Source organism: Egretta garzetta, unplaced genomic scaffold (genome assembly GCF_000687185.1).
Source record: "Egretta garzetta isolate BGI_Z169 unplaced genomic scaffold, ASM68718v1 scaffold188, whole genome shotgun sequence".
Lineage (NCBI taxonomy): Eukaryota > Metazoa > Chordata > Aves > Pelecaniformes > Ardeidae > Egretta > Egretta garzetta.
The window spans coordinates 2,622,034-2,643,977 of NW_009260622.1; the positions used below are offsets into that span (position 1 = coordinate 2,622,034).

General features: G+C 42.4%; 1 protein-coding gene across 1 annotated transcript in view; it reads left to right on the plus strand.

The window, feature by feature from the left end:
• Nucleotides 1-17,993, plus strand: part of ZFP64 (ZFP64 zinc finger protein) — a 19,793-nt gene extending 1,800 nt beyond the window's left edge. Inside the window, 6 exon segments of the mRNA XM_035900839.1 lie at nucleotides 180-419; nucleotides 1,930-2,091; nucleotides 3,101-3,163; nucleotides 3,784-4,035; nucleotides 8,960-9,948; nucleotides 9,951-17,993. Coding sequence (XP_035756732.1) covers nucleotides 180-419; nucleotides 1,930-2,091; nucleotides 3,101-3,163; nucleotides 3,784-4,035; nucleotides 8,960-9,948; nucleotides 9,951-10,274 — 2,030 coding nt within the window. The 3' untranslated portion in view covers nucleotides 10,275-17,993.
• The last annotated feature ends 3,951 nt before the right edge of the window (nucleotides 17,994-21,944 follow it).

The following is a 21,944-nucleotide window of genomic DNA, read 5'->3' on the forward strand; positions in this document are numbered from 1 at the left end:
GCCCGCGGTGCCCTGATTCCCCCCCGCAGCTCTAGGCAGGGCCGGGCGGCCCCGGGCCCCAAGGGGCTCCCCCGCAGCCGGGGCGTTCGGTCCGCGGGATGTCTGTGTGGCACTTTCGGCAGCTTCACCCATTTGCAGTTTCTCGGGACGAGCTCTTGACCGTGCTCCTGTTTCCGCAGTTCCCGGCGGCACCACCGTGCTGGTGGAGCTCACCCCCGACATCCACATCTGTGGCATCTGCAAGCAGCAGTTCAATAACCTCGATGCCTTCGTTGGGCACAAGCAAAGCGGTTGCCAGCTCACTAGTGCAGCGGCCGGGGCCACCAGTACGGTCCAGTTTGTGTCGGAAGAAACGGTGCCATCGACACAAGCACAAACCACAACCCGGACCCTCGCTTCGGAGACCCAAACCATTACAGGTATCTCGGCGTTACAGGAGCTCAAAAGCACTCAACTGGTGTAAAGTGGCAATGCTACGTAGCCCTCTACTTAGCCCTCTGCTCATGTGTCCCCAGCACACTAAGCTGAAATAACAGCTTTTACATTAGTCGTCACGGACCTGCAAGCAAAGGAAGGAAAAAAAAAAAAGTGGTGTGCTGCCTTCTTGGTTTTGGTATCACAGCAGTTACTTAACTTGCACCTCGATTAGCAAATTCACTTAGAGAGTTGCTTAAGTCTAATGTGTTGTACAACCAACTTGTGCAGGCTAATTAAAATTGTCAATACTTATGAAAAATAATCATATTAGTACGCATTTTATTTTTTAAGAGGGTTCTTGGTGGAAAAACAGACACAGAATTGCTGTTGGGCACCAGTCCAGGCCTTTTTATGTGAGAACACTGCATTCCCTAACATTGCTCCCATAACTAATTGGCAGGAAAAATATTACTCAAAATTTCTGCCTTAGGTGAAGGCTGAAGTGAGGTCCCGATCCTGCAGACATTTAAATAAAACTAAAATTTTGTTCCGGGTGTGAAGGTTTGCCCTTCTATATATAGTTTTATTTTATTTTATTTTGGTCTGGGACCTTACTAAAATCCAAATTACTTGACTTTAATTTGGCTAGACAGGTTAGGGCAGAGAATCTGGAAGAGCAATGAAACAAACTGAATTCAGGGCTCACTTCCAGGAATTTTTGTATTATAATCCCTCAACTTGGTGTGGGTTTTGGATGAGTCATTTTTCTGCTTCATATTTACTCATCTTTAAAATGAGGGCAGTTATATCCTTTTGCCCTTTTGGGGTATAGCGTTGTTTAATTGATTTAAAAGCTGCTACTTTGGCTGAGGTAGTTTCACCTGTTATTCTTGTGAGTAATAGCTAAAAACAGTATAGTTGAAAAAAAAAAAAAAAGGTTTACATGATGCCTTGTCCTGGTTTCAGCTGGAATAGAGTTGATTTTCTTCCTAGTAACTGGTATAGTGCTATGTTTTGGATTTAGTGTGAGAAGAATGAAGAAAATTAACTGTATCCCAGCTGAAACCAGGACATGCCTTTTTGACAACATTTGCCAGATAAGTAATTTGGGTTTGTTTTTTTTTTCTCCTTTGGGCTGTAGCACAGCCAGTGTTGAAAAACAAACATACCTTTATTAATGTAAGACCCGGACAGGCATCAGAAGAAACTGACTTTGAGGAACCTGAACGGTGCAGTCAGATAGGATTCAGAGGGAGGCAAGTGGACCCAAGTCAGGTTATACTGAGTTCAGCGTGGCTCATCAGGTCTTGACAGATTTTTCACTGACAACAGGATACCAAGGGAGAGAAAAGCCTTTATCCTTTCCCCCTCCCCCAGATGAATAGGAAGGCAGGAATAGGAATGTTGCTGGAAAAAACAGAATAGCAAAGTAATTAATGAAACTAGAAAGCAGTTAGATTTTTCTGATTGAAGAAGTTAATGTTCTCAAATTGAGCTCTTTTATGTGTTTAGTTTCTGCACCAGAGTTTGTTTTTGAGCATGGCTATCAAACGTACCTGCCCAGTGAGAGCAGTGAGCCTCCAACTGCTGCTATCGTCTCTACACCACCAAAAGCACGTTCAAGAAAATCCAATTCCTCGCTTACACAGAAGAAACTAAACTGCTGCTATCCAGGCAAGATGTGGACTATACGTTCTTCCTTTTCCTTTTAAAATTGATAGGTTTCATATAGTGATACGCACAGTAGCTCTGCCTTAAGCAGCTAAGGTGCGCAGAACGTGGAGGGCAACCTGCTGACTAAGGGTGCGATGTGCTACCATTGATAGCAGTAGTAGTTTTGCTGTTGATTTCACATGTCCTTAGACGTTGGTCCTATGCTGTGGTATACCCTGGCAATGCTGCAGTGGGTTTGCGTATTGACGTTGGCCTATGCCCATACCCTTAGCAATGTAAGGGCAGTGTCTTGTTACTTTTTTGCTAACTGCCATTGTTGTACATGAGAAATATTATACGTGTGTTTGCATTATATGTTTTGTCTTTGGTCAGTTAGCATTTTTATAAGGATGGATTGAACCAAAGTATTTTGAGACCTTAGTGAGTGAAAACCATGCAATATGCAGAAAGCATGTGCAGAGACAGCCGAGTAGACGAATAGTTGTACTAATGGTAGGAGAAGTTACCGTCTCTTTTTGCAAGCTTGCCTGCATTTGAAAGGCGCGTTTCAAATGCTTAGCATTCATTTCAGTGCTCTAAAACTATGGCACTTTCCACTTGGACAGAATTCCTGCATGGTGAGCTGTTACCTGAGTTCCCAGTTGCACTAACTTGAAGTCGTACGTGGAATTAATTAGTTCCCCCAGCATCCCCTGTGTACTGTAAAGAGCATCTCAAATCCTAGGCAGAGATTCCAGAGAATTTGTTTCAAAGCTTACAGAAAACAGTCATGTAGACAGTGAATTACCTCCTAGGGGAAGCATTAGATAACTAAAGTTCATAGGTAAGCCAGTCACTATTTTAAGTAGATGTGACTAAATAAGATGGGGAATTCGTTTTCTGTTAATGCTGAATTTTATTAGAAAGTGTTCCTGAAAAGAAACATAGTGCCCAGAATGTGGTGTAGTATATTTTTATTATTTTGTTAGGTTTTCCTTGAATTTAATGATCTTAATCTTATCATTTTCAGGTTGCCAGTTCAAGACTTCCTATGGTATGAAGGATATGGAACGTCATCTACGAACACACACAGGTTTTTATATAGTTGCTATATCTTATTTTTGGTTGGTTTCCTCCTTTTGGCTTTTTGCCAAAGTTTATTTTCCTACAAGTCATATCTATAAATAAATTAGATAGAATGTACATATGTCTGTACATTTTAGTGTTGTGTTCTATGTGCTTGGGGAATTGCCCTTTTTGGGTAAGCCATGTCCCACTACGGGCAGTAGCACTCACAGCTATGAAACATGAACATTGTACATCAATTTAAGGCACAGTTAAATTTCTGAGGTGCAGACTATGTGTTTATCGGGGTACACTGCGGTGGTGGTGCATAAACCTAGTTTGTTCTTCATACGGAACAATGATTCCAACATCTCACCTCCCTTCCCCCTAAACCGCAATTTTAGAGTTGTACAGGGAGGAAGTTCCAAAGGGTCTTCTAAAATTGTTGCACTTGTGCGTGCAGCCTTCTGGAGCATAGAAGCGTTCTTAGCTGATAGAATGGCTGCTGAAATCCAATGTCCAGCTTTTGAAAACTAGCCCTGTTTCTATTAAGTGTTTGGTGTGTGCTTTTTTTTTTTTTTTTAATTGCAACAACATCCTTATGGTGCAAAAATTCTTGATGTGTTGATACCCTTCTGTTTATTTCAGGAGACAAGCCCCATAAATGTGAAGTTTGTAACAAGTGTTTCAGTCGTAAAGATAAGCTGAAGATGCATATGCGTTCTCATACGGGGGTGAAGCCTTACAAATGTAAGCACTGTGACTATGCAGCTGCTGACAGCAGCAGTCTCAACAAGCACCAGCGCATTCACTCCAACGAGCGTCCTTTTAAATGCCAGATCTGTCCTTATGCAAGCCGCAACTCTAGCCAGCTAACTGTACATCTCAGATCCCACACAGGTAAGTTTATACTAAAATGCAGATCTGTGAAGTCATAGGGAAGATTTTAAAAAGGTATACAGGTATCAAGATGCCAGAAAGGGCCTATTCGGATTCTCAAAAGCATCGAGGCATCCAGCTTCTGAGAATTTCTTGGCCATAGAACCTAGTAGGGCAATAGAGCTCTACCAAAAATACCTGGAAGCAATTGGAAGCAGATCTGACTCTTGGTAGATTTTCTTCTCTATTGATTTTGAAACTGCCTATTAGATGTTCTTAAACCAGTAGAACTGAAGGATCTAGTTGATTGATTGATTAAGAGCATCTAGGTTCCTGTCTGTGTCTCAAACCTGGTCCACTATATTAGAAACACTGAAATTACTTTATAACTGAACTAGTTATATCAATGCAAACCTAAGCTGCATAATTTAATTTTTTTTTGCATCAGTAAACTAGCAAGTAATTAGCAATTTAAGTTACTTTCTTTTTCCTTGACCATTCTTCGTGGTACCTTCCATGTGCGGACTGATGGACATTAACAGCATAGTATGAGCAGCCAAACTCTATTCTGCCCTTATCATTTTTGCTCTATGGATAGAAAGCTTTAGCCTCCAGGCTTCTAAACATTGTATAATTTTATATTCTAATTATTTGCCTAAGTTTCATTGTAATCAGGTTTCTCTCTTATAGATTTTTCCTAGACAAGATTTGCTGTGAAGATACTGCTGTACAGTTGTCTTTGTGTGTTGTTTTTCATCTAATCCAGGGTACTGGATTAGTTTCTGTGTTGTCTTTTATATATTTGATTAGTGCTGTGAATTTTAGCTGCAAGGTGGTTATGGTTCGGCAATTACTAGATTAGCTTTGAACCTATCCTACATCTGATTCTGAATTTGAGTACTAAACAACATTAGTTCAGATGTGTGCAAGATGGGATTTATTCTGAGTAGGTAAAAGAAATAAATCCCTTGTGCACTGTGAAGGAGGGGAGGGTTAAACCAATCTGTCTCTAGCAGAAAATAAGCTTTTATACTTCACAAATCTGCTGTGATGGAACAGGCAGGACTGTCAGGCAGTTGTTTTACAAGTTTCCTTTCTATTGCTATATAAAATGATGTGATCGGTCAGTCAAAATAATATGGGTTGTTATGAGAAGTTACCTGTTAGTAAACACACTAGTCAGAGAATATGGTATTGCATTTCCCTGTGTCATATAAGAGCATGTATACTTGTGCATTTATGCACATGGGCAGGTATGCTCTGAATTTGGCTGTGGGAGAACCTATGAATGATCACAGTTCTCTTGTATTTCCAGTAGAGTTAGATTTTTGTGGCATTAAGTGTTGCAATAGTTGGGAAGGGGTTCTAGGCTATGTTCTTTATGGCAGGTCAGTCTGTTGCCTTAAGCAACTGAATTATGCTAAAATTCAAGTCTGTAGTTTTGTTGTCTCTTCCATTTCTCCAGAATAAATCCTCTCTTGTAGAAGGACTTCTTTTGATTTGCTGAAAGAAGGCACAAGAATTTTGAAAGTAGTCATCCTTGTTAGGTTACAAAGCTGTTATGCACGCAGCTGTGATGGGTTAACCCTGGCTGGATGCCAGGTGCCACCAAGCTGCTCTATTACTCTCTCCTCAGCTGGGCAGGGGAGAGAAAATATAATGAAAGCCTCGTGGGTTGAGATAAGGACAAGGAGAGATCACTCACCAGTTACCATCACGGGCAAAACAGACTCAACTTGGGGTAATTAGCTTAATTTATTACCAATCAAATCAGAGTAGGAGAGGAATAAAAAACCTGAATCTTAAAGCACCTTTCCCCCATCCCTCCCTTCTTCCAGGGCTTTACTTTACTCCTTATTTTCTCTACCTCCTCCCCTGCAGCAGTGCAGGGGACAGGGAATGGGGTTGGGGTCAGTTCATCACACCCTGTCTCTGCCGCTCCTTCCTTCACAGGGGAGGACTCCTCACACTCTGCCCCTGCTCCAGCCTGGGATCCCCTCCCACAGCAGGCAGTCCTCCACCAGCTTCTCCACTGTGGGTCCTTCCCACAGGTTACAGTTCTTCATGAACTGCTCCAGCATGGATCCATCCTTTCCACGGGGTGCAGTCCTTCAGGAGCAGACTGCTGCAGCGTGGGTCCCCGTGGGGTCACCAGCGCTGCCAGCAAACCTGCCCCAGCCTGGGCTCCTCTCCCCACAGGGCCACAGGCCCTGCCAGGAGCCTGCTCCAGCGTGGGCTTCCCACGGGGTCACAGACTCCTTGGGGTATGCCCATGCTCCAGCGTGGGGTCCTCCCTGGGCTGCAGGTGGGGATCTGCTCCCCCGTGGGCTCCCTGGGCTGCAGGGGCACAGCCTGCCCCACCGTGGGCTGCACCAGGGGCTGCGGGGAATCTCTGCTCCGGTGTCTGGAGCTCCTCCTGCCCCTCCTGCTGCACTGACCTGGGGGGCTGCAGGGCTGTGCTGCTCACGTATTCTTGCTCCTCTCTCCGGATGCAGCTGTGCAGTTTTTCCCCCTTCTTAACTATGTTATCCCAGAGGTGCTACCACTGTTGCTGATGGGCTTGGCCTTGGCCAGCGGCTGGTGTTGGCCTTGCAGCTGGCTGGCATTGGCTCCATCAGACATAGGGGAAACCTCTGCAGCTTCTCCCAGAAGCCACCCCTGTAGTCCCCCCTCACTGCTGCCAAAACCTTGCCATGCAAACCCAATACAACAGCCAATTTTAGGGGAAAAGTAAGACTGGTATGTAGAACGTATTGCTTACTGGAATTAAATTAGTCATTCTCTGGAAGGTGAGTGTAGTCTACATTGCTCAGCATGAGATCATTTACATAGCATTACTTGTTGAACTAGTCATTTAAAGATCAGTTTCCCGTTAATTCAAGTAAAACTACTCTTAAAATTAATAATTCCAGGATCAGACACACTTTTCTAAGCTATATTCTGTCAGTGTTGATTATGTATGGACAGAAATGTAAAGAAATAGAAGTAATGGACCACTGTTTAAATAAATGGAACAAACATACTTTGCTATATTCAGTAAAACTACTCATTCTTTTTCATATATTGTGCTGTATGTGAAAATTAAGCCATTGAAATACATACTGTGCCTTCATCAGTGAAGTAGATAAAAATTCAGTGCGCAGCTGAAACTGTAAAATAAACTAGATGAACAAACAGTGCATCTTCATTAATAAAATCTGTTTAATATAGATAATACACTATGTATTTCAATTATTAAACAGATACATGGATTAGCACAGTAGGCCACAACTTGATTTGAAAAATATGCAGCTAAACCTATGACATATGTAGCTGGGTAAGCAAATTATGCAAAATTATACAGCTATCACAAACTCTATAAAATACTAACTTGTAAAATAAATCAGCCATTTGCAGTTTGATTATTAAAGAAGATAAATGCTTGCTGAATTAAGTACACTGCCTTTTTCCTTTCCCCAGCAAGCGTGTCTTAGAGCCTAATAACACAATTCTTCCACTTTTTCAAAATAATACCTATCTAAAGACTTCATGCTCAGGTACTTCAGAGAACTACATATTTAGATTAAAGTGAACAGTTATTTAGTCAGGTTAGTAGGTTTGCTTTGGATGGTTTTTTTACGACTTTGGAACGGAGTCACTGGTCTTTACCCTAGAATTGTTTATGAACTGAACAGAGCTACAGCTTAATTTGGTCATGCATGTTGTGACACAAGCCTGCAAATAAAGAAAATGCAAAATAGTGGTTTAGATCCAGCAAGTCAAATGGTTATTTGTGGAGGTAGTCTGTCATAAATAGGCTTACAGAGATCTTGCAGGTGAGTCTGTTCATTTTTCATGCTTTATCAGTTAAGAATTTGACCTGACTTTCGTCTACATTGATAGGTTTCTGGATCAGCATTGCAGTCTCTCTCAAAAAAAAAAAAAAAAAAAAAAGCACTTATGACTAGTTTATGTACCTATTTGCATGAATGCAAACTGGTACTAGACTTTCTTGAAGTGATCTGTGGAACATTATTAGGTGTGCTACATGGGGCATATATCTCTTTCTTGGTTACTGTAACGCCAGAAAAACAAAAGCTTAATGTTACTTCTCCATGTAAGCACATTTCCCCAGAGTCACAGACTTGCATGCACGTTTCATTAGTCTCACATTTGTCTTTTCTAGTTGCGTTTATGTAACTGTGATCCCTCTTTTTTTTTTTTCTGTAACTGTAATAATGCTATGGTTGTGCAGTTACCTGACACTGCCCTAGGTATGGACTTTTGTTCCTACATCTCCCTGTGTTCTGGACAAGAGTTTCCACTGCCTTCCTGGGCCAGCAGTATTATCTGTGCTGCACCACATGAACCAGGCCAGAAAAGTGATCAGTTTTTCTTGTCAGCTAATCTAACTCAACTATATGGTTGAGCAGTAAGGCTGGTGCCTGTTAAGCATCTGCTTCTGCAGTAGCCCTACCATTTACTTAGGCTTATGGTTAACCTCCAAGCTTCCCTGTAAACCTTGTAGTGTAAACTCCAGACAGGGATGTGTTTATGTTACTTTCTTAGACTTCAAAAATATAGCAGCTGTTAAATTTACAGTGTTTATTAAACACTAGTTGAGATCCACTGTTGCTAAAGAGGGACAAATAAAAAACTTCAGTCACTTCTCTGGAGCACAGTGAACAGTTTTACACTCAAAATGAACTAAAAATGGAGAATATCTTAAGATCCAGACATGAAAAAGCAACAGATGTGGGCAGGCACGCTCATGAAGAGTTTGCACACAAATATGTCAGGCCAAGTGATAAATAATGTCCCATTAAAGTTCTCTACATCTTAAAAATATGTTGGGAGTTTACAGGTATTTAGAACAAGTCAACTGTACATAATTCATTACAGCATTGGTCTCTTCACTGGATCTGGGTGTCTCATCTGTAACTTGAACTGTGTTTTTTGTTGACAGGAGATGCTCCTTTCCAATGTCAGATGTGTCCTGCTAAATTTAAAATCAACTCGGACTTGAAGAGGCATATGCGTGTGCATTCTGGTGAGAAACCTTACAAATGTGAGTTCTGTGAGGTCCGGTGTGCCATGAAGGGAAACTTGAAATCACACATTCGTATCAAGCATAGCATGGAAAATACTCTCAAGTGTCCAGAGTGTGAATTTCAGTGTGGAAACAAAACAAGCCTTCGGCACCACATAAGAACTCATCAGCCCGAACAACCAGTGAAGTGCTCAGAATGCAACTACTCTTGCTCCAACAAGGCAGCTCTGAAAGTGCATGAGCGAATTCACTGCAAGGATCGTCCTTTCAAATGTGAATTCTGCAGTTTTGATACCAAGCAGCGGAGCAACCTGACAACTCATGTGAGGAAAGCTCATGGTGACAAAGTCAAGACCAAGAAGCAAACAGTGGAGAAGGAGGGAGATAGGCCAAAGCAAGGTGGCTCCAGGCAAGTTGCCAAATTGGATGCCAAGAAAGCGTTTAAGTGTGACCTGTGTGATGCTTCTTTTGTCCGAGAAGATTCTCTTAGAAGTCATAAGAAGCAGCACAGTATGTATAATGGCTCGAAAAATAACGAACTGGCTGTTCTACAGCTCCAGATGGATCCCAGTCGTCAGGCCAGTGCTGCAATTACTGTTAGTCACCTCCAGGTCCCACTTCAGGCTGCTCAGGTTTCTCCATACAATGAGGGAAGGGTGAAGATTATTGTGGGTCACCAGGTCCCTCAGACCAACAGTATCGTTCAGGCTGCATCAGTGAATGTCGTGCCCTCAACATTAGTTAGCCAGAATCAGGAAGACCTCTCAACCAACAACCGCTTGCAGCTGCTGGGCCAAGTCAGTTTGTTGGCACCACCTCCGCCTCCCATATCTCAAAGCGAAGCAGGGCCTGTGGCACAACCAGCAGTTCTTCTCACGACCCATGACCAAAGTGATGGAAGTGCTTTACATCAGAAACTGATTTACATCAGACTCTGATTCTTGCTGCTTCTGTCAGCGGTCATGAGGCTTCAGCAAACCAAGCTTTCATCACCAGCTCTGGAATCAGCTGCTCTGACTTAGAAGGCCTTAATGCTTTGATACAAGAAGGAGCAACAGAAGTGACTGTGGTTAGTGATGGAGGTCAGAGTATAACAGTGTCCACTTCAGCTCCCCCTCCTCCTATTTTTTCTTCATCCTCTCACACAGAAGCCCCTAAGCAGACCTATTCTATCATTCAGAGCGGAGCCCATACAGCTTTGCTGTGTCCAGCAGACTCCATACCAGATTAGTCACAAAGTACTATCGCTAAACAAATTTCAATCTCAGAGGCAGTGCTGAATTCAGCAGAAATGCATAGGACATAAGTGAATGCAGGATTTGTCCTACAAAGCCAAATACCTTCCAGTTAGACATTTTACTTGTCTGTACATGGAAACATACATCTTGTATGTGAAAAAGAGGTTGTGTATATTTATGTGCCTCTATTGAAATCAGAGGCTGCGTTCTTTGTAAAATCCAAGCATCCAAGCAACTGTTGACAATTTCACTGAGCAGTAAGCTTCCCACAATATGATTCTTGTATTGTGCTGGATGAAATAAGAAAGCCTCACCTAATGATGAATTACCTTCACAGCAGACTTGTTCTTTCATGCCCACACAAAAAGGTAATAGTCCAAGCCATTCTGAAGTATATTTTTAAGTGAAGTCTGTTTCAGTTACATGCTATGTAGGCATTAACTGCACCTGGCTGATTGTTGATCTGTAAGAAATATCTACTACTGGGTCTAATGCAGCTCTAGTAAAGTTTAAGGGGGCTGTTCCTTAGTGTCTGTAGAAGTTGCTAGCGCCTGGCACTTAATCTGGAAATGATTACGCAGAAGACCAGGTGATCTTTTTTAGAAAATGAAAGAATTTCATCCGTCCATCAGTAATACCTAGCTCTGTTAGCAAGAACACTATTACAAATTATATCTATGGCACAGTGATTTCTGTCAGAGGCACCTGTGTTTTAAAGAACAAAACAACTGCAAATATATTTTTTACAAACACTACTTAATTTTGATTTTATTTTTAATGCTGCCTGTTTGTAGTTGCATGGGTGGTAAAAGTGCATTACGTTTTGGCTCTGTTCAAGTTAAAGGGGGGAAAGGAAAAGATTGAATTCATTCCATTTAAAATAAAAAACTAACAGGTTCCAATCCAAGGTGTGAAACTCTAACAAAAATTCAGATTGGATCACAATGAGATGGTAATTTACCATTATATGATGCATGTTTCTGTAATGAATTAATTCTAGGCTGTGCTTTGAACTATGTGTTACTATAGTCCTATCCGGTGAGCATTCTGGTAGTGTTAGCTAATAATATCTTCACTACCAAACTACCTAGTTAAAGAACAGACTCTCAGCTTGGGAAAATAGTTCTGTAGGTGCCTGGATCTGCAAAAACTCAGAGATCATTTCACAGCCAGACAGCATCCCAAGGACAACTGTTAACATCCATGAAGACTGAAAAGAGACTGTTACCAAAACCAGCTCTGAGATTCCGTCTTGGGGAATCAAAGTCAAGTTAAATTTCACAGTATTTGCTAGTGGGAGACACTGAATGATTGCTTTATGTCCTAGAAACATACTTGGAAAACTTCTAAAGATAACATAATTAGGGCCACTTTCTGAATAGGCCTCGTTTGAAATTTTTTTAGCTTGCACAGCCTTCACCTTGTGTATGTGGGACTGCTTCCCGAAACTCCTTCCCTCTGCATGGTGTGTACTCTATGTACAGTGTAAGGCTTCCTGCTTTACAGTGATGAGTAGGAAAATGCCATCATAACTCACAAGTACAGTCGTACAGGTTGTTCTTGAAAATGTGACCTTTTCTTTTTTGTTTAAATAAGGGTTGTTTAAACTCGAATGCTCCAGTATCTCTGTCTTCATTATTTATGGGAAATAGTATTTTTGGAGATCCATATATCTTCTGCCTTCCTAATCCTTGATTCTAAATTAGTGTTCTTTTAAAACAAAAAACCCTTCCAAATAACCTTGGTTTTAAAATCGGGGTTTTGATTTGAACAGTCTGACAGTGTGCCTGACACTTGTGGATATCAGAGAAGACCACACTCCAGTTAGAGGGAGAAACTTCATAAATGCTTAATTAAAAAGGCTTTATTAAAGACTTATTTCCTAGCCTCATGCTGCATGAAGCAAAAGTTCTAAGTTCACTTGACAGGTGTATTTCAGCGTTTATTATTTCCTACACTTGTTCTTCAACTTTTCTGGTGATACAGGTTTGTCACCTGTTAATTATCTCTCTTCCCTACAGATAGGTAATTTAAGGAGCTGACAAGACCCAATTCCAAATCACCGAGCACACCTATTTTTATATAAATTAGAAGTAGGCGGGAGGCTTTTACTACATTAGATCACTGCAGAACATTCATTGAGAACAATAAGTTGAAAGCCTAGATACTTTGAATTTCAACGCTGGCCTTCCTGTTTTGTGGCTCTCCAGTCGTGTTTCATTGTTGTGCCTATAGCAGAGACCTGATGGTTACATTTCCACTGATTTGAAACTACTTGCAAAGCACTTGGAAGATAAAAGGCATCACAGGTAAGTGCTTGATCTTATTATATGTGGTCCCTGGTATCAAGTTGTAAGTGATCACTGGAGCAGCACAGATCAAACACTTTGTTATCTTTGAATTTAAACATATGGCATAGTAGCAATTCTTCACTATTAATCCATCTCCAAACATATGTGTATGTATGTACCTGATCTAAACCATCAGGCCGTGTACAGTGTTTCTGTGTGCTGGGCCAATAGTTACTGTAAACATCAGTGAAAGACGGGGCACTTTCAGCCCTGTAAGAGTACAGATTTTTCACCCAGCTTACAGTGGTTCTAGACCATGGGCAGCGCTGGTGTTGCAGTGGGGGAGAGGCTTCCCCAGGAGCATGTGTGATGGACAACGGAGCCACAGGAGAGTGAGCTTGGGGAAGTTCAATGCAGTTGAGGTTCAAGTCTATTCGACCTGCAGAGGAAGGGGGGCTCCTTGGGTCATCTCAGTGGTCCAGTTCACAGCACTGCTCCACAAACGGTTACACTAGCACAGCAGAGAGTAAACTACAACCAAGATCACACCAGAGATGGGTCGGGCGAGAGATTTCTTCCAACTCCTTTTTGTGCCAAATGGTAATACTGAGCGGCACAAACGGTGGTAGCAAATTATACTCTCAGCTTTCAAAAACCTATGCTAGGACTGTGGGTGGGATTGACTAGTCCATTGGTGACTTAGGTTTTATTACGAGTTACTATGTGTTTTCCCTTCATTGTAAGACAAAAGAATCTAAATTGATCAGCCCTGACGTACTTGGTTTTGTCACGGGTAAGTCTGCTTCTGTATCTGCTTGCTCAGGCGCCATCTTCCCAATGTTTCCTGCTGGTTGAGTTTATGAAGGCTGGCGATCTCAAGGATAATTATGTTCTAATTTCTACGAGCCACATGGGTAGAGAGTTTAAGAATCCCAGCTGAGGCGCTTGCCTGTCAGAGGCCCTGGTGATGGGGCTCCCGCTGGACAAGAAAATTCTGCCTGGGACATGGGGTTGGAGCTGGTGGACCTGTGCTGCTCTGGGTTTAGAGCTGGTGGCTGTACATTACCCCAAAGGGGGTGGTAGTCTTGTTTTTAAGGTAAAAGTTTGAGTGTAGTTGGACTAACTGCTGATACCGGTGGGTAAGGTTGGCCGGCTTTCGGGTGTAGAAAATTGTACCAAGCCTGCAAGTTTGTAAGTGCAAATGTAGTACACTTTGGCACCTAGAAAGTAACATTTTTCATATATTGGTATAAATGAACTCTGCATGCAGGGTTTCATGAGCGTGAAGTATTTTGTGTCATCTATAGGTGGTGCTAGAGATCCAGATAAACTTCAAAGCATGGCCTGGGCTGCTTGATGATGTTTCATCTTAAACAGTTCCCTGCTTTTAACTTTTTGCCCGATAAGCACATTTCAAAATCCACTTCTATAAGAAGTTACAATATCTTAGCTGTAGAAATCTTACTTTCATTTAAGAGAAAAAGCAACAAATTAAAAAAAAAAAAAAAGTCCAAAGTTTTCTACTGTTAAGATCCCAGGAAGCAGATTTACAGCCAGAACTTGATCTCACAATTTATGTTAAACCACTCATTTTTTACTCCCTGTTAATTAATTTTAATCTGTACATGGTTTGCAGCTGCAGATCTGTCGTGCACTACAAGAACAGTACAAAATGAGAGATTTTGACAAAGCTGATGGGTTGAATTGCAATTTATCTGTGTTTGCACTTGGCCAACAGAGCTGCACCCAGGGGACGCATCACCACGTCCAGGAATCTCATGCTCAATCTAATGTCATACTTAGCGTTACACAGCTCTGTTATCTGCCTTGCAGTTTCACAAAAAGCCTTGTTTGCCTTCTAAAATAGGAAACCGGTAGATTTGTCATATTGTAAAGAGTAACCTTCGTTCTGGTCCTGTGTGTGCCTCGAAGATCAACAGGAAAGATAACAAAATGGTGTGAATGAATAGACAAAGCTCAGTGCTGCTTCTTCAACATTGTTTAGCTGATTGCATTATGTTTACATGAACAATCTGGAGACTTCTTTCCTCCACCCTAAAAGGAAAAAAAAAAAGGCAGCTGATAACCAAGGCTAACACAGGTCGATATTTTTTGTCAGTATTCTGTTCCAATATTCTGGCTTTATTTCTGTGTATGACAGTAATGGTCTTTCTGGTTTGGAGCTGGCAGAAGCAGATTGTTTTAATCTCTGATACTCGTTTAATACATTCTTCATGTTATCAACAGAACTATCCCTTGAGAGAGCATGGTAATTCATAACAAGTGTCTCTTGTAGAGCTCGCTTGCTTTCAAGCACATGGTAAATAAATCGTGTGCCTTCCTAGAGTTCTGCCATAGCTTCAGAGCTCTGTAGCAAGTTGTCTCTTTCCAGGTGAAAATAATTGGATTTTGTTCTTGCCTGGTGATCTCCAAGCCCTCCCTGGTAAGCACGGAGCCCCACAGTGCCCAGGCAGCACGGAGCGAGCAAACCCGGCTGCCCGGGCTGCTGCTGGCAAGCGCTTCTCACTTCTGCTCACTTGTCACAAAATGGATGATGTTTACACTGCATTGCACGGAACTGGCTCCAAGAGGAAAATGGAAAACTAAATATTCCACGGTTAGCTTCCTTCGACACATTCGTGGCAGGTTTTGCTCTCCGCACGGGCATGTAGTTTTTACACAATTCGCTTGTGGCGTCCCGGTTGCGAGTTGCAGTGTGTTACAGCCCTCGCTCCTCTGCGAGTGTGGAGCGCTGCGACTGCTTAAAGGCACGAGGTTAAAGAGAGCGGGAGCGTTAGCCAGCGCGCTGAGCAAGCAGTGGTGCATAGCCTGCATGCATTTCAAATAAAGCCACCCCCTGCTCTTGCATCCTTCCCAACCTTTTTTGATTTTGTTTTGTGGCTCCATGCCACTGCTTTTTAAAAGCAGACCCAAGTATCACATGAGCAGAGGCTTATCCTCAGCAAGACCTACTAAAACGTGCTTTTCTCTCTGGTTTTGTGTGGCAGAAACATACAGCAGGAAAAAAAAAAAGAAAAAAAAAATCCAAAGTCCAAAGAAAAATTTGTCTTCAACACCTTTAGCTGTGTTTTGGTGTGGCTGTTACCTGCCCCAGAAAGATGCAATGTCGCCTTTGAACAAGAAACCAGCAGCGCTCTGGGTTAAGCCCCCCGTCAGGGTCGGTGGTATCTCCTATGCGGTTTTGATAAACACTTTAACTGCCATTTGCATCAAAATGGCGGATTCCTGCTCAAAACCAGCATCAATTTGTCCGGTGCACAGGGGGGGTTACTGGATATGCAGATGCACCAGAAAGCACCCCTGGGTGAGTGAATGGGATCCCGGCCTCACGTGAGAGGAGGCCAAAAAGCAAGCAGACCTCGGCCCAAAGTTAGGTTCTTTGGGATCAGGGCGGGGGGGGAACCAAACTTCTATTGAATACATATGGGGTTTGCAATTAAAAAACTATAATCAAAATATTTCCCAATCATTTTGGCACAGCTATTTAATGCTGTTATGATCTGACTGCACTGGAAAGTACCTTCTGTTGTGGGGGTTTAATTTCTTCTTTAAAAATGTTAGAAGCATGCCAAGACGTTTTTCTCTAGATTACAAATAACTAGGGAAAGGCTTCTTTTTTAGATACATTTCTTTTATTCTGTATTTCTGATTATTCACTTATGTATTTGTCTTTACAGTCAAAACACAGTCGGTCATCCTTTTTGCAATGCAATGCTCTGGTGTCTGTAAAAATATTTGCTATGTCCTCAGTGGAAAGGCTTCTATCCTATAATTTCAGGAATATTGACTGGATACTCTAATGGCCTTTTACAGCTCTAGTTGGAAAATCTTTAGCCTTGTTATTTAAATTTTAGGAAGAGAAACCAATATTGTTAAGAGAAACTGATGTCTCCTGTCACTTATCCCAATGACCTTTCATAAGGTGATAAAGGTTTCTATAGTGACCTGAGGAAATAATGTCTCAGGTATCATTGTGAATTAAAAGTCTGTGGCAGGAACAGCTTTCTTTTCTCTCGCAGGTATCCAGTTCTGCCTTTGCCTTTATTCCAGTTGCTAGACATGAAGAAGGACTCATAAAACGTACAGTATTTGGTTACATGGCTGTCTTTCATCTTTTGGAGACTTCACCATATTGTAGGGAAGTAAAGAAGTCCATGAGAAAGCAAAGTTGGGGGGTTGTTAATGCTATATACCATTAGAGTCACAAATACCATGTATGCATGGGGTCTGGTGCTGTAATGCCGCTGCATTCTGTGCCCTGTGGTGTCGGATAATTTAGTGCACAAGCTTCAGGAGCTGGGCTTGCCTCTGTAAGAAGCAGGAATTATGCATTAATATAGATTCAAATTTGGCAGAGGTGCTGTGGGGATTGCTGGAAGTTCCTAGTTTCAGACCTCATGTAAACTTGCTTTTAACGTCTGAAAGCAAAAGGTCAGTGATAAGAGTGGGTGAATTTTGTAGGTAAAAGTTGAACATTATCTGGGAAATAATTATCTGAGGACCTGTAAACGTTGGGGGGGGTGTGTTTGTTGTTTTGGGGTTTTTTGGTTTTATTTTTTTTAAGGATCTAAGGATGCATTTATGCTGCCTTGTGCTCCTGGGTGAAACACGTTATGCCATGAACATCTTTCAATTTCTCAAACCTGATATGAGAGACACCTAAAACAAAACTTGGAGAGCCCCCCAACGTTTTCAGCTTGAGTTTCCCATTCATATCATTCAAAATGAAGGAGAGCTGTTAAAATCTTTGTGCTCTCTGTATAGGCAGCATTTGGAAAGAAAGGCTGGCCCTACATGGCAGACTTAGGCTGCGTATCCCTGTTGGTCAGGGCTGTTCAGACAATTTTCTATAATTTTTCTTTTGATCACAAAATGGAAGCTTATGGAGACTGAGAACCCCTGGGCCAGGTGGGGCAGAGCAAGGCTGGCAATGCTGGTCGGCCGTGTTCCCCGTGGGTCTCCCAGCCCTGAGCCATCACCCCATTCTGCCTGGTGGTTGTATTTGCACTGTTTAAAATGTCACTCTCTGAATTAATGTATCCATCCCCCCCCTTTTCTTAACACAGATCACAACTTCATACTTCCGATGTGTGTCTCCACTGGCTGTTACTGGCCATATGCAGTTATTATTTTAGCAATATGTATTTTTCTGGACTAGTGCTGCTGAATTCCCCATCTGGAGAAGGTGACGTGCACCTCAGAAGTATATTGTGAGGATGAGAATAACTTGGATACCTCAGTGATGAGCGAGATGCAAATACCTAGATAGATGCTGGAGATAGTCCCATCTCATGATGGCCTAAAGGAAAATTTGAAAGAACAGGAATGCATAAAGCTAAACTGCATAATGCATAGCAGTCATAATTAATAGATTAAAGTTCTTTGTGAAACAAGCTTTTTTATTCTAATAAACAAAAGGGAGTATAAATGGTGACATAGCTTTAGAAAAACAATGTAAGATGCCATGTTAAATTTGTAAAGCTAAAGAAGCAATAAAAATGTACCTTGTTTTTAAATTTTTACAAGACTGATGCAAGGTTTATTATCTAAACAGTAGCACTTTCCCTCATCTCCTGGCATATTGGAGCATGCTGCTTCTCTAAGTACATACAGTTGCTGGGGGATTGAGGAAAAGTTGCCAATCCTTGCTTCTTAGTCACTCCTAAAACATTCAGAATTTATCATGTGAATCAATTTGCCTAAACAATGTTAAATTTTGCTTTTGTTGTAGATCATGTAGATCAGCCATTGATATCACTTTAATTGGATGGGGATGTTCATGATTTTTTTTCTTAAAAAAAAAAAAAAAAAAAAAGCCTGCCAGCAAAATTGCTTTTTGGTGATGACTCTGCTTGAAAAGTGCTCTGCAGGGGCCCATTCCCAATTGATTATCTTTCACAGCTAATAGCTTCAAAGGCTATTTGGTGGACAGTCCAGTTTTACATTTAAATGTAAATCTTGATAGCCTTGACAGACTGATGATCAGAAAAAAGGGAGGTAAAAACAGTAAAATAAATGTACAGCTGGTATAACTTTCACCAGCTCCTCCAGGGGCAATTGTAGTAAAATTAAAATGGTTACAGTTTGACAAAGCTCTTTAGAGCAGAGGGTGAGTGAAAACTTTCCTCAAAAGATCTAGCATTAATAAGTTGCTAAATAGCGTGTCAGCCTTAAAGTTCAGTACAGTGTCAATGGCTCCCATTTGTGCTTCCTTTGGATTCAGGAGTAAAGTTCAAAGCACTGGAGCCACCAGGGTAAAGCCAGTCTTTTGATGAAGCTACAGCAGAGGAGTTCTCTGGAAAACCAAGTTCATATTTGCAGCTAAAACCTCGTGGCAGGCCAGGTGGCATCGAAGACGTGTTGGTGGGCCACCGATTTCCTGCAGCATGGGAGAGGTGCCACGCCTCCCACTGGGACCGGGGTGGTTCTCCCTTTCGGGCACAGGAACAGGAGCTGTGCTGGCCCTGGGCCTCTTTGGCTTGGACAAGTGAAGGTGGAGTCTGGGTTTTGACAGACCTTATAAGAATCACCGAAGTGGCATGAAGATAAAGCTAACGAAGATGGCTGAAGTCTGGTTCCCCGGCAACATGTCAACTGCCCCCTTGCTTTTGTGAGTTGGCTGGGATTTTGGCATGGTGAGGGGGGTATCGGTTTCAACCTGACATTCATCTTGGAAGCAGATGAGGCAACAAAAGGACATTCAGGATTGTGTAGCTGAGAGTTCCTTCAGCAATGATGTGCTTGTCATCTTTGCGGTAGAGTGACCGAATTGCAGCAGCCTGGAGGACCGTGCAGAGGTAACCCATATGCTTTGCCATTGCCATTTTGCCTCCTTGGCCTTTTCTCTGAGCCTTATCCTTTCCTTACTACACATTCCCGTCAGATCACACTTAGTATCTTTGTTGGCTTCATTGCTTGAACTGCTGTGGACTCTCCCAGTCACTGGCCGTGACGTATTCACGTGCCAACCATGCCATGCTGAGAGAGGAAAGCAGTCACTGGGGATGGAGCAAGCAGTTGATGCCATCCTATTGGCAGGAACCCTGGGGAACAGAAAACTACCAAAATAAAATCTTGTCCAAAAGTAACTCTTTACCATCATCTTTACCTTCTTACTTCATTACCATCTTAATTAATTTCTCATGTGCTCCAGAACTCCTTACACAGCTATGGTTAGGTCTGGGTTTGAGCCGTTTGGTTGCGTGCATCAGCGATGAGTCCTTGACCACTGGAACTGCTTGCAGGGTTACAGATGCAACTGCTAGCTCTGGCCCTGTTAGCCAACCTCGCCGTCAGCTCCCCATGCTTACATAAAGTGCTCTGAAACTGTGGTCAGTGAGCAGTGCTACCTCTCTGGCTCATGCTAAAATATGTTGCAGAGGAGCTGTAATCTCAGACTGAGCCACTGACCACAGCTAAGGGTCAACAGGAGTGCTGCCAGGCCCTGTGCTGTGCTTCTACAGCGCATGGGAGGAAAGGTGGACAAGGAATTCCTCATCTCCAAAACCATCTCAACAACTAGGAGTAGGTGCCTTTTCCTCATTTTTAATCTTTGTTGCCATGGAAACCGAGCCACAGGCACTCACTGCTCATTTTCTCTTGCATAGTCCTCAAGTGTCCAAACACTCAAGAATACCAGTTAGCCACTGTCCAGCATTTTCCAGACTTTCAAAGGAAGGAAAAAATAAGGGAGAAAAAAGGAAAATGCTCAGCATAGAAGCCACTGAGAAACAGGAGATCAAGGAAGGAAAGTCTGTCTATCTCAGAGGAAACAGGAAGGTAAAAAATTAGGGATACTTGGTAATGAAGAGATAGCAGAAAAGGTGTTTATCCTGAGCAAGGGCTGCCACAAGGGACCAGCACACTGCAAACGCACACACACCCCCCACCATGTCCTCTACTTGCTTTCTCATACCAGTTTCTGAAATCATCTACATAAAGTCTGTGGACTTGAGATGGTTTGTGCTACTGCAGCTGAAATAACACCTGGCAGAGCTCACCATGTGTAGCAATGAAACCAGCAGCCTGGGAGGAACTGAACTGTAGAGATGTCTCCAACCTAATCATGGAGCTTGTTGGCCATGCTCAGTGCCCAGGGGAAGGAGCAGGCAGCACCTATCAGCCTCTGAGCTGAAGCCAAAATGTTGCAGATAGGGAAGGTGTGAGGGGCAGACCTTGCGTTTCTCTCAATAGTGAGTCCTTTGCAGGAGGAGAATGTTGTTGATCAAATTAGGTTTGAATTCCACTCCAATGGCTCAATATTCCTGTGTAATAGAGTAAGGATCAGCTAAGCCTATCTTTTTCTTTTTTCTTCTTCTTTCTTTTCTTTCTTTCTTTTTTTTTTTTTTAAACTTCTACAGCTCAGTAGATCCCAAGCTCCCTTAGGAGTCATGACTACCACATTGACCATAGTAAAATGGTATCAAACCCAGGCAAAAGCCCACCTGCCTTTTATTCATCCTTCAGTCCTACAGGGCAGGACCATGAATTAACAACAATGCCTCCCTCCCCAGTAATCATATCTCCTTCCAATATAAAATTAAGAAAATGCATAAAGCATATTTAACAAGACTGGATATGTACCCACACCTCCTTCCCTTGCTGAATTCACTCCCCTGATTTTTATGTACTCAGGATGCACAAAGCCAAGCAACCAGCAGATCCAGAAACCTCACCTAACCAGCTACAGCATGGAAAAGGCCCCAAATGAAAAGGCTTGTCCCATGCGAGAACTCAAGCTGCAGGGTTTTATTGAGCCTGACCCCCTCCAGAGCCTGTACCAGCGAGTGCACCGATGTCATGGGAGCAGCCAGCAGATGGGCAGGTCCTGGCAGCAGCGAGGATTCCTGGCACAGGGGCTGGGTGCATTTTTTTTGAGAGAGAAACCCCTCTGTGCAGAGATAGTGGCTTGGGGACAAAACCCCAGCTGGCTCTTTGCAGAGTTACTGAACACCAGCCAGTACAGAGCAGTTACAGCAATGTATTTAAATCTGAATTAATCCTCTTTTCCTCCCCATGTAGATAAGTCTTTAATAATAAATCCAACTATCAATCCAGTTTATGTGAAAAGATATGATCTATAAAGGATCCCTGTGCAGAAATACAAAGTTCTGTCTGTATTAAGCTCTGAATATATCACTCATGTGGCCACCGAACTTTGCAGGAATCATGCCATTGGCTTCACCAGGCTTTGTGTTAGATCCCTAGTTAAAATTTGCTTGGACATATAATTGGTAGAGAAACTCGCAGCAGTACAAAGGAAAACAGAAAAAGAAGTTTGTTTTACTTGTTCTTTTACCTTTTTGACGTGCTAGTTTCCTGTTCTGGCATAGGTTTTCAAATATTTGTTTC